This window comes from Anser cygnoides, chromosome 1 (assembly GCF_040182565.1).
Source record: "Anser cygnoides isolate HZ-2024a breed goose chromosome 1, Taihu_goose_T2T_genome, whole genome shotgun sequence".
NCBI lineage: Eukaryota > Metazoa > Chordata > Aves > Anseriformes > Anatidae > Anser > Anser cygnoides.
The window spans coordinates 113,970,932-113,986,175 of record NC_089873.1 but is presented as its reverse complement, the minus strand read 5'-3'; the positions used below and the strand labels follow the sequence as shown (position 1 = coordinate 113,986,175).

The 15,244-nt window shown below is 41.1% G+C and overlaps 1 protein-coding gene across 2 annotated transcripts in view; it reads left to right on the top strand.

Moving 5' to 3' along the window:
* Positions 1-2,787, top strand: part of RCAN1 (regulator of calcineurin 1) — a 41,143-nt gene extending 38,356 nt beyond the window's left edge. For both annotated transcript variants that reach the window (XM_048071478.2, XM_013192908.3), the window contains exon 4: positions 112-2,787. In XM_048071478.2, the coding sequence (XP_047927435.2) occupies positions 112-275 (164 nt within the window). In that variant the 3' untranslated portion in view covers positions 276-2,787. The remainder of the gene's footprint in view (positions 1-111) is intronic.
* Positions 2,788-15,244: the final 12,457 nt, after the last annotated feature.

The window sequence follows — 15,244 nt, the reverse complement described above, 5'->3', positions numbered from 1 at the left end:
TTATACAAATAGCATTAAAAAGAACAAGTCTTTTCCTTTTAGTAATTTCTTTCATACTTTTCTACAAAATAGATCATTTTTAACCAGTTTTGCTAATATTTTAATTTTCAGGAGAAAAATATGAGCTACATGCTGCAACTGACACTACCCCTAGCGTTGTTGTCCACGTATGCGAGAGTGACCAGGAAAACGATGTGGAAGAAGAAACAAAGAAACCCAAACCAAAAATTATTCAGACAAGAAGGCCGGATTATACCCCTGCCCATTTAAGTTGAACTGCCATAGTATTTCAAGGGTTACAAGTAGGTGTGTTCAAGGGAAACATTTACTATGGAAACGGCAGGTCACAGGTTTGGTGGCAACAGCAGCAGTTGTAGTAGGAGAAATTCCAATGTAAGTTTGCTCAGAAAAAAATACAGGAATTTTCATCCTTATTTTTGATGCTGCAGGTCAATAGATGTCACGGGTGTATTCCCCGATCACTGGGAATGAAGATAGGCAGAAGACGACATTTTGAAACCTAACAAGACAAACTGTGGGTTTATTTTTTGGGGGTACTGTAGGCTTTTACATTATAAAGCAACAGGGAGAAGCTTTCTTTGTTCTGTCTCTCATAAATCCTCAAACTAATAGGCTAGTCATTGTGTGGCATACATAGCGATAACAGAGGTGGTTTTAAAGGTAAGACATTGGGAATTGTAAACCTTTTTTCTTATAATAGGTTTTGTGCATGTGTATTCTTGGTCTTCTGAAAGTAACTTTGCATTATTTTCTATAGTTTCTCACATGTTTTTGGAAATCTGGGAAATTGTTTAAAGTATTTATTATCTCAGCATCCCGGAGTTACTACTAGATATGTATATACATATATATTTATATTTGTTTTTATTGGCACTCAGTTTTCAGCAGGCATACAATTTATTTGGCACCCTACCTTGGTGCTATGCAACTTGTGCTATTAAAATTTTACTCTTTTAAATGCCTATGTAGGGTTTTGTCTGGCAAAGTTATAGAAAAAATGTGCAATAGGAAAGTTGTTTAAATAAGTTGATTTTAAATTATTTAAGCTTAAATAATTTATATCTTCAATAACATTTGTTCAGTAATCTCGACTTTCTCATTTGGAAAAAAAAATAAGTATTCTTAAATGTATAAATAAAGTTAATGTTGCATATTCACAGCAATGTATTTTTCCAGTGAAAAAAATGGTAATGAATGGAGAGTAATGAGAACGCTACTCAATATGTGAATCTACGCTGCTGTGAACAAAGGTCTAACAGTGATTGGAAAATTGCACACACTGTGTAGAACAGCGAAGCGAGATGGAGTGCCTTTTCCTCATTCATTCCTGATGTGAACTGTTCTACAAGCTGCACACTTGTATCTTTTTCTACTGGCTTTCTATGTCAATAAGAATATACTTTCTTAGCTTTGCTTCCAAAATAAGCTGGTATTTAGAAATGCTTAATGCCAAGTAATGATGCATACTTAAGTAATGGGTATACGTGGGAGAAGCTTTTTTTATATGTTAGTGTTTAAAGACAGTAGCTTATCACATACAAGTTTGGTGGAAGAAAGATGGCAGAAGTGTATTTTCTTATTTGTTTTTTAAAATGGAGATCTTCACTTTGAAATGGATTTCAGTATTTTTTTTAAGAGATAATAACTGATATCTATGGTAAAATATCACAATTTTTAGGGGATGTTTGAAGCTTTCCAACATGTTTCTAAAAATCAAAAGTTTGGTTCTGTCAGTTCAGTTTTGCCACAGTTGGTCTGAGGATGAGTTTTGTAGCTGGAGTTAATGTTTTAAAAAAAAATCCATTCAGTGCCATTTGAAGCAAACATTAATTTAAATACCCAGGTTCACACCTCATTTTTAAAATAAAATATTAGTGAAGCAAGTTGTGTAATGAAGCCATTCCCAGCTGTGGTGCAGTGTAAACGTGGTTTATTGAAGTCATGTCATTATACTAAGTAAAACAAAGATCGATATCCTGTGACCAAAGATAAGAGGAATATATTAAACTTTAGTTATGACCTTGTTCTGATTGTTTCAGTTCACAGGGCATACCGAACACTGACAATTGGTGTCTATCTTGGACCTAACTCAAGTGGTACACTCTCCAATTTAAGGTGCTTAAGGTTATTTTGCTTTTTTAAGGTATAACAATCAGCTGGATACATGTTCTGCTTATTAACACCCCAAAATAAATAAAATGGAGAGGAAACCTTGTAAGCTTGATACAACTGTCTTTAAGCCTTCCCAAGACTTTTTCCATGTTTCTAAAATTACTGCTGGGCTTAGGGTGTTTTACTTCTTACAGTTTGAAATTGTTGAAATCATTTTTGTCCTCTTTCCATTTTTATATGATTACCAGTCAAAGTATTAGTTTTGCATTAGAGACTTAGTTGTTGCTCTGCTTTGTAGCGATACAAAGAAAGCAGTGCTGATTTTCAAGTAAAAGTAAAGAAAGCTAAACAAAAATACGATTTTCCCAGTTTAGTACACTGCCATCTGCCTCATAAAGGTGGGCACTGGAAACCATGGATGGAAGACTTGGGATGGCTACCCTTCTGATGGTAATTGTAAACAAAGATGGTGAGACAGTAACTTGCCTGTTTTTTCTGGTTCTGTATCTTGGCTTGTGCCACCTTCTGTTATCGTTACTACAGTATATTGCTTGCTCTGTTTTTTTAAACATTCAAATGAATGCTTAGTTGGTATTTTATACAATTGTATAGTATGGGGCATATTTAAATTAAAATATTTTGTCTTCTTGTAAATGTTGTGGTGTTTCTCCATGAAACTATTTGAAGATTTTGCACCAAAACATGAACTTAAAGCTTCCAAACATTGTTGATTTGAATAAGGTTAGAATATTAGAATATTGTTCCATCCTTACCAACAAAATGGATTTATTCACAGTGAAACACTTCCCAGCCTTTTGCTTAAGTGACTTGTGTGATCTTGATGCAAGTCTGAGAATCTACTAGTAAATTAAGTGGTCCAAAATACTGCGCTTAAAAACTGATTCTTCTATGCCTAAAGTTGATGTGCTTCCTAATAACGATACCAACGTTTTACTATTCTATAATAATCCCTCTGCGTTCATATTATCTTTACCAGTTTTCTTCTACAGCACAAATAATTCTATATTTAAAGCTTTTGGAATATGAAAATGTCAATATTTCTTGGGCTTTTACCTGGTAATCCTATGTCTCTGAGTTGCAAAACATATACAAAAATGCACTGAAGGTTTCACTCAGTATGAAACAGAAATTCACTCATGGTGCAGAAAGGAGTTATTGATATTAATGCTGGTCATTCTTCTCAGTACTTATGACTGGGAAGTATTGAAGTTTTTAAGTAATTGTCCTATACAAGGAAATGGTTTGAAGTAGCAGTTCTGTTGCTTATAAATAGCAGGCCCATCCAGGGGAATTCCTACATAGGCTAACAGGCATAACTTGATCCTTAAGTGATCTAACAAAAGATACAAGGTATTGTGCAATTTCAAGCAACAGCAATTGAACCATCCTATTTTACACAGATAATCTCTAATTTCATTTCTTTTGGGGATGTACAACTCACTGTTTTATTATTTGCATTCTGCATAAGGATAGCGTCCATGATCGTATAAATGTGGAAGTAATCATTAGTTGTCATTTATCAAGACTTGTCAGTTTAGTGATGCGCATTGCTATCATCAGGTTCTGTATTTGTGCATGCATTACTGCATTAATGACCTTACCAAGGTGAATTCAACAACTTGTAAGACTGAAGTTTGTTTCTTATCAGGGTGTTGTTTTTCAGAGCAGCAGTAAGTGTAGTAACTTTGATATTTGAAATACTGGACAAGTGTATTAGTTGTTCATGTGTAGTCCAGACTTGTCAAGGGTGGGGAAGGAATGAACTCCAGCAACTCTCTCATACCATTTTAACAGTTACAGCATGGGTTTTCCCCTAGGCATAATCACCTGCCTAGTCAAGTTTTGTTTTGTCACACTAGAAAGAACGTCTTGGGGGAAGACCAGTTCTTTAACTTGAAACTGTGATTTGTATCTATAAAGCTGGCTTGCTAGCTGTGGTATGTCCAGAGCCCTCTCCCACTTCCAAACATGCTGTGGTAGCAAGGGGTAGGCCCTTACTCTAGGCATGGGCCAAGTTCAGAAATTCACTCAGTAGGCTTAGCTGTTGCACTTCCTCTATCATCTTTGCTTTTATCCTGGATTATGTCCAACACGCTTGAGAGGCATTTTACAGAAAATTATGCCCACTTAACGCTTTTATTAATTCATGTTTGGATGTCTAAAAACAAGACTACAGAGCAACCAATAATAATGAAGACAAGATATTCCCCAAGACACTGTACTCTACCATGATAAATCAAGACCAGAAAAGTGACTCAGCTGATAAGTAGTCAATGGGATGGACCTGGCAGGACTGGATTTATCTTCTTTGACAAAATTTCTGTTGATAAGTAATAACTATTCCACTTGAAACTTTTGTCATTTACCTGGTCTGTGCTTATGTGCACAAATTGCAGCATCTCAGTCACCTTGCTTGCTTTTTTTTTTTTTTTTTGAGTAGCTGGCAGTTGGTTTTTAGTGTGGTACACTCTGAGGTATGAAAAAATGAAATGACAGGAGTTTAAGTATGAAAGATTAAATAGGTGGAGAAATGCTCAAAGTGGTACTTGATCACTTCTGGCAGTTGTGTTGTCACCCATTCTCTTTGGGACTTTCTCCGTCTGAAAAAACAGCCCAAGAAGCTGCAGTTCTTCCTAATGTTGTTTTTCTGCTCTCACCTGTCTTCCTCAAGATACCATTCCCTCTGTTACCAAAACATTGAGGGTCTCTGGGTGTTTAAAAGGGTTTCCTGGGTCTTCCTGAAACACTTTTTATCTGAGGATAGAGCTCAGTGTCTGTGGCTTCAGAACTTCGCTATAGGCTTTACAAGGGTTTTTACAAAGGTCTTTGCAAGCAGCATAGCATGGGGGGAGCAACAATAGGAATTTTTTTGTTTATTCTTCAGTCTAACGCTGCTTTGGCTATCAGCTTTTGACTCTGTCAATAATAACTTTCATAGTTTCAGTGATTATGAAGATGTAGCTTGCAGGTGGTAGGTGGTTGTCCTCAGAGAGTGAATTTGGTTTTGTTGGTTTTTGGTGGTGGTGGTTTGTTTTGTTTTTGTAGCTTTGTTCCAATCTGTTTTGTTTGAAAATTTTTTTGTTTGAAATCTTTCTTCCACTACACATCTTTTTTGCCCTTCTACCTACATATTGGAGTTGACTTGATACTATCTACCAAGCAGGGCCGTTACCTCCTTGGATTTTATGTATGACTTTGTTTGCACCTGCCTTCATATTCAGTGTGTATGTGTCCTGCCACAGGTATGCACCAGGCACTTATTTTATTTGCAGTTTCATTACTTACACATCCCACTTGCATGAACTTTTCCAACATTCACCTAATGCTCAAGGTGTCTTGTTTTTTGTTAATCCTAACGAAATTACATCTGCTTTTCTGCTTGATCTGTGTTGCATGTCTACCACTGTCATTTATACATGTTTAACCTTTATTTCTTTTACTGGTGTAGGTTGTTGTGCTCTGTTCTGGTGCTGTGCATCTGTAACTCTGGCCAAGCCATAATCAATTCCCAGGGTCACATACCTTCAGTACTTATGTAGGCCTGGAAACAAGGCAGATTCCCATGGGTGCAATGCTGGCCACTTGGTACTGTTGTCCAAATCTCTGAAAATTTTGAGGTGTTTTTCCCTGCTCTACCACTTCCCAAGTCCAGTGAAGAGAAGCTTGTTCAAGGATAAACAAATGTACAAAGAGCCCTAGAGTATAGACAACAGTTTGACTCATAGCTCTTCTTTTTCCTTCTCTCTCTCTCCACCTTTAATTTTCTTTTTAACTTGTTACAGTTTTTAGTCAAAATATACTCTTTACATAATGCTCTACTTTGAGTCTTTGCATTTGATATTGAGGGTTTCTGTGGGTAACCAGTCACAACTTAGATGTTTCCATATTCATTTTCTTGAGTGCCCCTAGACCCTCACTGCTTTAGTTAAAGGTTTTACCAAAAGGGCCCTGCTGAGGTCTACTGCAGATCTCTGGAGAAAGAAACAGAAAACTTGTCTGTCTTTTCTTTTTGTGCTACCTAGAGTTATGTCTCTCCCCTAAAGTGCCAAAGATGAGAACTCACTGAATATTTGGAGCTACTTCAGTATCAAGCCTTTAGGAATACTGGAGAGGAAAAGTTATCCTTAAGTGTCATTCAGGTAGACATCACTATTATTTCACTTGAATTTCCTTTATGGGAGTGTGTTGTACCTTTTGAGGTGCTGAGGGATGCCTCTAGATCCACATCTGTTCTGGAGCTCCTCTTCGATTTCTCTGCCTCTGTGCATTGAAGTGGTTGAAAGTTTATCCTGTGGCCTCTGCCAAAATCCTTTTGTTACTCTCCTCTTTCCATGACATTATAAACCTGCGTCCCCTGATTCTTAAGATAGTTTTAACTTATTATTTGGTAATTCTTCTAAGGCTGTAAAATGCATCTTTCAAATCCTAAAAAGCTTTAAATAGATTTGGTGAAATCACCTTCGTGATGTTTCCTTACAGTGTCTGTCTCTTAACAGGAAAATTAAGTAAAATAGTAAACTGTAACATTCAGACACTAAATTAGAAGATGATCTTCTTGTGGCAAGTGGCCATTTCTGGTTACATTGTTACAGGTGTTTTCAAAGGAACTTATTTTTTATGTTTCACAGACATTCATGCTTTATTTTATGATCCACAAATGAAATTAAATATGGCTCTTGTGAGCTACTAATTCATATCAGGTTGTTTCAAGAGGTCCAGAGAAATTTTATAAACTAGAGACCTTGAATTAGGTTATTGCTTGGAGGTCAGCTTTTTTTTGACAAAGCTATCAGAATTATTTTTAAACAACTTTTTGTTGTTGTTGTTTGAAAAATCATTAAAACTCACTACTTAGGATACCTGAGTTTGATTTAAATGGTGCTTTCACTAGGGATCTCTTGGAAAATAAGGAATTAATCTTGTATGTTCTCTAAAAAGAGATTCTGAATCCGTTTTTGTTTAATTTCCAAGATGCAGTTGTTTGGGTTGCTTTTTTTCTCCCTTTTTTCTCTATTCCTTTCTTTTTCATTAACTGCTTTGCATGCTGTGTGATTTGAGTAAGAACTTGGATCTGAACTTTCATGTAGTTCTCAACAGAATTTTGCATATACATTTGGGGGAGGGTGGGGCAGGGGGAAACTTGTATGATCAGAGCCTTAAAGCATAATTAAGTTGGTGTTTAATTTAGATGAATTGAAAGAGGTACGTGGAGGTGCCCAATAGGTGGAGCTAAATATCAAGCAATGCCATTGCGTACTACTGGATAAAATTAAACGAAAAACTCAACCTCCAGCTAAGGCTCCCATCATGGTAGCAGATGTGGAAAAGAAATAACTTCGCTACCGGGCTGTGAAAGTACATTGTTCCTTACCTCTGATCCCTTTGGGATGTTGCTTGAAACATTTCTGTATCGTATACAAAATTTTGTAGTGAAATACTTTTTAAAGATAAAAGTGGTAAATTGCAGTGTGGCACACCTGGTTCCCTGCTTGACTTCATTGGTACCATTCATGAGAAAAAGTTCACATAGGCAAAGTGTTTAAATCCTGATCCTAAGAAATCCTAATCCTAAGCAATCAGGTGAGAGCGGGTTACCTGCTGGAAGTTAGCTAGCCATTAGTTCAGCTTGTTAGGAGGCCACAGGGGTGCAGCACAGGTTTTGAAGGCTTTCATATCTGTTGTGCACTTTGTGCTTCATAGTCTCTAAAATGCCCATCGCCGAGGATGCCATATGTCATGGCAAGGTTGCTTCCAGTACTTGGGTAACTTTGTGCATCTCTGTATGGGTATCTCTGTATGCAAGTAAGCATGCAGACCGTAAAATGGGATTAATCCAGGTGACGAAGCATTTTGTATGTTTGCTGTTCGTGCTGCGGTGTAGCAGTTCCTGTGGAGAGAAGCTTCTCCCTACAGGGAAAGAGAGCAGAAGTAATTACTGCAATGCACATAACAAGAAAAACAAGTTGTAAAAGGCTGGCGTGTGTTGCAGGCTTGCAGAGATGGTTAATGCTTCTAATTTTGAAGACTTCTTTATATTAAAACTTTTCAAACTAGTGTTAATCCAAATCCCGTATTTAAGTGAACCATCTCAAAGGAACTGTAACCAGCAGTGAAGCTATGTGTTAAAGGTGGGGTGTGATTTTATACTAAAGGATAGAAACAGCCTGGGATGTAGTTCTGTAGGGGTTGCTTTATCATTCTCCCTGCTAGCTGCCCTGGCTGACCTTTGTGCCGTGTAAATGAGAGTAAAAATTGTTAGTGTTACCCACTGTTAGACATGTTTAAATTATTATAATGAAAAACTCCAAAGGGATTTTTGTCAAATTTTCTTAAAACTGCTTGCTTTGAAGGGGCACAAAGAGCACATATATTTGTGTCCAGTCAGTTTTCACTGTAAAAGGTGAAGTTCAAATACTAGTTTATATATATATCAAGCGATGCTAATTCACAGGGTGTATTTGATTTAGACAAGCTCATCCAAAAGCATTTCTTAATGTGAGTTACGGCCAGACTAATCCAAAAAGCAGCAGCTACACGAAGTGCTTTTAACAGCCATGTGGATTTTGTCTTTTTCCAGTATTGGAGTTGAATGGTGTTGGATTGTTAAAAGTAAACTAACGATCAATGTATTGATTTTTATGAAAGCTGCAAAAATACATGACTTGGCATAAGAAGACGGTTGCATACCCTAGCCCTTTATACCTCGTTTTCCCCTCCTGAGATTTTGCCCATACTGTAATGGGGAGTTTGATCACGCCAGCATGGCATGGCTTGAAGCAGCAAGACATGACTGAAATGGTTCAGGTGCTGAAGTACCTCCGGGTAGAAAGCCAGGGTATTCACCACCGGTTTAGCTGGTGCCCCCTGCTCAGTGAGGGCAAACAGATCAACAGTCAGCTGGCATTTCACCAGTGAAAATCTGTGGAGACAGCTCGTTTATTCCTCTAGAAAGTGACAGATCTTTCAGTGGTTTTAGTGTCGTCTTGATATCCTCAGATATCCTATGTCCTGCTCATATGTTCCAAAAAATGATGTTTCTGTTCTTTTCAGGGTTGCAGAAACGGCCAGCCGCTGAACTAAATGCCACATGGAAGTTTTTGTTCAGCCATGTAATTACTTCTCAAACTTACGTTTTAAATGATTTGTGTGTACTTCGTACCTCATTCAAAGGAGGGAGAGCATGCAATGAGAATATGCACGCTAGCATATCTGTTGTGAGAGGGAATTACAGCATCTTCCTTGTTCTGATGCTGAAGGTCAAACCTATTGCATGTCATAACACGCACTATTCTGGCTGAAGGCAAATGGCCTTGTTTGTGTTGAAGGACACTTGGAAGGAGTTCTATTTTCGTAAAGGGAAAAAAGTGCTGCAGGGAAAAGTCTTGCCTGTGATTGCTTTTCCATTCTGCGTAAGGTGGCTCTTTCTGAAACAAGGTAGCTGCCCACGCTGTCTTAAGAAGCATATCTAAGTGCATCTTAGATAGATTGGAGTTAGGCTTGTATTTCCTCAGCTGTACAAAGAAGTTCATTTAGAGAGATGAAAACGGTTTTCAAGAAGAGCTTTTGCGTGCTGCAGTGCATTCCTCCAGATGTTATTTTTCCATGAGATTTCCTACTTTGAGATTTTAGGGAAGAGGAGGAGGTGGTCAGACTGAGACAGAGGGAAGAGAGAGGGAGCATAATGTGGTAGAAAAGGTGGGAAAAGCTGGAGGGAGGACCTAAAGAAATACTAGGAGCAGGTGAGCTGATTTGCAATTAGGAAACGGGGGGGCAAATGAGAACATAGAGCAGCTGTAAGTAGTGTCTGTTGTTGTTTTCCTGCAGTATTTGAGATGTTTGTATGATCTGTGACCTGACCCAAGGCACTGTGTGGGGAAAGGAGAGAGCAGGGCTGGTGTAGTGTTCCTCTGCCTAGTCTGGTTCCTAGATGAGAAGATGGTTTCACCAGATCTCACCTAAGACTGCCACCATCACTTCCCCTGTCTGGGTTAGTCAGCAGAGCGGCCAAGTGTCAAGTGTCTCAGGTTATGTGCTGGCATTTGTCACTCTCTCACTTCTGCCTGTGTCCCAAGCAGGATGGCCAGCAGCAACCGCAGCTGTTTTTCTTGGTCACGAGAGGCTCGCCTCAGCCCGGAGCGTGAGGCAGCCGGAGGCCTGCCCTGGCTAGTGCCAAGCCTGCATGAAGTCATGGGGGGAAAGGAGAGGCAAAAGAGATTCCTGAGGCTGAACTGGGAGTCTGGGTATGGGAAAGAACCGAGACAAAGAACCAGAGTTTGACCTGGACATCAGAGCAAGCTCGGCTCAGGTTTCATCTCCTTCTACACCTCAGTGCCCCCACGTACACCTCCTCGCTGTGGAGGCAGCAGTCCTCCAGGTTCTTTGTACCCACCTGCAGTACATCTGTTCCCACAGAGACTGCCGTGCTGATTCCAGCAGCTGGCCCTTCCTGGCACAAAAGCACGTCATCTCCCAAAACATGCTCCACAGCACCAGGTTCCTCGTGCAACACCAAGTGCCTCCCAGCTCCCTACCGTCATCCTCGTTTTTGAGGTTCGCAGCAAGTAAGCCTCTACTTCCTCATGCTCCAGTGGCACATGTGCAATTCACTGACCTCGCTTCACCACTTGAATGTGAACCAAGGGGACAGGTCGAATGACCTTACCAGTCATGGTGCTGATCAGGGTCTGGTTTTCAAGGTTCAGCCAAGCACAGCCACGGTATTCTTTTAAGAAGTACAAGCAAATGTAATTTCTTTGCTTATTTTTAAAGTTTTAAGGACTCAGGCATTTTCTGGGAATTTTTGTTTTATGGAGACAATTCACTCTGATAGCATGTACATATATATGCATGTTCTACAGTGTATATCTGAGCTTATCCAAAGGACTGGATCAGAGGTGTTGCCACATCTGAGGAAGTGTGCTCAGATGCAGCGCGCTCACAATAAGCAGGGGAATGCTAACCAAACTGTGCTGGAGGACTACAAGAAGGAGTGAGAGCTTTTACCGCCTTAGATCCCTTGAGGAAAAGTGAGATGAAAAATCTTCAGGCTAATGAAAATAATGTGGTTTATGCTGCTTGAAATCTTCAAGAAAGGAGAAGGGACTGTTGTATCAGACAGTAAAGTCTTGGATTCATTTGGGTGAGTCATGGCAAGGTACTTGGTTTGAAGTCTCAGCTGTACAAAGCAATACCCCAAGCAATTTGACATGTAACCGTGAGTTTTCTAGGTACCTTCAGCTCTGTATACTCCTTCTAGGGTAACATTACAGAATGGAAACTTTGACACAACCTTAATTATAGGCTAGTGCTGCTGTAATATAGCTCCTGTAGGTAGGTCAAAAAGCTTCCTGAGTGTAGTGCGGTGTCCTGGTACGTGCTTCCTGAGGAGCAGCTCTGATGGCTAGCTGCTGAGTAAGGAGAGTGTTAAGCAGTCAAAATTTTTACATGAGATTAAGAAGAAGGTGCATCGCATTACGCTGTTAATCCCTCTGCCAAATTGTGTTGTGTGGGAGAGACATTTAGCGAGAACTTTCCATGCTTTGTCAGTCTGTGGAATCATTCAGGAAATGAATAGTACTGTTTGGGGGAGGGCTTGTTGGTTGGTAGTAAATACCCAGTCCTCCGTAGAGCACGACAATGAATTAACTCACCCACATGTCCTAGAACTTCTTTCTGTTCCCAAGGGTTTCCGAAATAGTACTGCTCAGTGCTTGATCCTTGCCTCCCTTATGTGACCGATGTCTTGCTGGAGCCGTTTTGGGGCTCGTTTTATGCACAGCCCGGTTTCTGTGTCAGAATGTCAATAAGGAAGCAAGGTGTTGCTGTGTTGTTTTAGGGGTTTGTTGCTCATTGGGTATTAGGGTTGTTGAGAGCCGTGGAAGATGCGTGGGCTGTGTGGAGGAGGGAAGAAGAACCGCTCAGATTAACAGCTGTGATTAATTGTTGTTCACAGTGACGCATACGCTTTGCAAACACCAGGCTCACGAAGGTCTCTGCCTCAAGCAGCTCTGAGCTGCAGTGTGAGCAGAGAGGACATCCAAGCATGTGAGAGAGGACACTGAGGAGGCCAGAAAAAATAAGTCACCAGGCACAAGTAAGGTGTGGAGGACAGGGCAGGTACAGCCTCTTCATGAATCCCTGTCTGCTACCTATCGTGAATGGATCTTCTGGTTAGGCCTCTCCTAATTAGGTCTTTAAAAGACTTTTCAGATTCAGACTCTGGTTTAAAAGCTGGGCCCTATTCTAACGTGTATTTGAATCTGTCTAAATCCCACTGTTGTGCCACTTGTGCAGGCTGGACTGCAAGAGGTGGTGGAAACCGTAAGAAGTACGGTCTGGCAGAGGATGCCAGAGCTGTTCTGTTCAGCTGCAGTGGATGCCTTCCCCTGCTCAGCCGAGGCATGCAGAATAGCTTGCACATCTAAATAGCTGCTGGCTGCTGGCAGAAAAAGAAGTGCACTGAAGAGGCGCATTTGCTCTGTTACCCACTCATGACAGCCTGAACGTAGCCAGAGGTGCTGTCACCTGTTACCTAGGGTGAGAGGGAAGCGAGAAGGCTGCCACTTTGCAGGTGTTAGTCAGCCCGCACAGCACTGCTGTCCCCAGCCCGTGTAAAAGCAAGCGCTTCCGCAGCTGACACTGCAAAATCGCCGAGCCTAGGTCTGGAAATGGCAGGCTTCTGCCAATGACACCACAGCTTGGCTGGCTATAAGGCTGCTTGGTATCTGCAGATGCTAGCTTTTTTGCTTCCAGACTTCTCAATTTCCCCGTGCTCCACTTGATTACGCGTTGCCAGATGGCGCAGCAAATCCTGCACCAGCTCCACAAACAAACCCCATGAAGAGGGCTGCAGACAGGAACCATGTGGAGAATTTATACTGCGGATGTCTTGGGGTCTGGCCAGGTATGGGGAGCTTCCAAGAGAAGATGATAAATAATGGCTGGATGCAGGAGAGATGCCTACAGTGACTCTAACGAGGGCAAAGGAATAAAGGACATTTTATTTATCACAGAAAATCAACGTGGCACAGAAAATGCACATGGCAAATGTCCTACGTTCCTTGAACACTTCTGTCATTTTGTGGTTTTGTTGGTGGTTTTTTTTGGTTCTTTGGTTGTGGAGCTTTGTGAGGTTTTTTTTGAGTACCAAAATATCCAGTTGTAAAGTGGATATCCACAGGAAAGCAAGTTTCCTCTGCTCTGTGACTTGCGGAACAGCTGGTTTTAAACATCTATTACAGGTAAAAATGATATTTGGCAGTGGCGAAGCTTTTAAAGTTCTTTTTAAGTAACTTGGTAGACAATGCAGGATGATGTTTTGATACCTGTACGAGGTCTGTTCACAGAGGTCCAGATTCTTCTTAAGCTCTGTGTCCCAGACCATCCATCGCAGCAGTAATATTTTTGGGGTATTACCAGAGCATCCTAAACGCATTAGAAATGCGACCGCATTAAACACCGGAGCTCATCTGCTGTTGAATCGCGTCAGCACTGGCTGTCGTGGCGACACAATTAGCCGGCTCCATCTTAGGTCAGCCTTTGCATTTGGGTGAGGTCCAAACCTGCAGGCATGTGAGCATCCAGCCTCCTGTGATCTTTTCCTTTATCAGCAAATCAGATGCCCGTGTTGCGCCTCTTAAAACGGGCATCAAAGCTCTACGTGGTGAGGCAGATGGATCCTCAAGCACAAACAGCTGCTCTCAGATTTTTTTTTCCATTATCTCCCAAGCAAGAACATAACTTTCCCGCTGGGGAGGTGGGAGGAAGGGGGAGGGTCTCTGCACTTTCCCAGGCCCCTGGCGTGTTCGGACTCCCCAGCTAGCACTATTAACCCAGCAGGCATCAAGCATTTACAACTAGAAGCCGCACTCACAGCTGCTGACAAAAGATTTTCAGGTGGTAGAGGCTGAACTCGGCTGCTTGAAAGCCTTTTAACTAACTTGCAGATCCAGAACTGCAAAGTGTTATTCCCTGCCATTCCCGCTAGTGCAAATCCAATTGCATGAGTATTAAAAAAGGAAAAAAAAAAAAAAAAAAAAAAAGTACGTGGACAATTTCATCTGAAGATTCTCCAATGGGGTAAAATCCATTTCCTTTGCTCTTCAGCACCTCAAAGGGCCAGGACTGGTTCCACACAATTTACACACACACACCCTCTGGTCTTCAGCTGCAGTGTCCTTGCTGCCAGGTGAAGGAGCGTACTGCAAGCATCTTAATGGCAATTACCCCTTTTCTTTGATTCTCTTTTTCCTTTTGATAATTATTTGTTGGTACAGAATATGGAGTGGAAGAGATGTATCTGCGGTTGCAACCACAGAAAATGGTGATGGATGCATGCTTGAAGCCCTTGTGCTCCAAATCAACATATTTCTACTGATTTAACGTCAGTTAATAGGACATTATCAAACAAACTAAAACACCAGGGGATTTTTTCTTTGACGGCAGAACAGTAAGCTTTTGTGCTCGGTTTGCTCTGGGCGGAGTGGGGGGGAGCGTGGGAGGGAAAGCACTCTTTCCCCTTTTCAGCTGAAAAAAAAAAAAACAACAATTATTTGCCCTCACCTTGCTCCAAACCCAGGTTGCTTTGTTGGCCAATTGCTGTTTGGGCAGGTAGGTAAACTCAAACCCACCCTGCGGAAGAAACGTAGGAAAGTTTTGGTTTAACACATCTGACCGGCACTCAAAACTGGAGGGCTGGTCCGGCAAACCCAGACACTTTCCAGAGCACGTGGTGGTGCTCTGCAAGGAGCGGGGCTGGGGGGCAGGCCGTGAGCTCCTCCAGGGGCTGGCTGCTGGGGTTGTGCGAGGTGCTGGCAGAGGGAGGCACACCTTGTGGCATCTGGCAAAGGCACCCAGCTCTGCTTTTGGAAAAAAATATATTTATAAAAAAAACCACAATTTTTATATTTTGCAGCCAACTGGATCATGCAACTTTGATGTAAAAGACCCTTCTTGTTTGGAGGTACTTCAGCACCTAGTGTCCTGCCTGGTTTTCCTCTTATATAAACAGAGCAAGAGGATCGTGTCTGACCAGAAACTTTGGCCATGCTGTTTCCCCTTGCCTGGCAGTTGCTTTTGCCTTGCCTGTGAC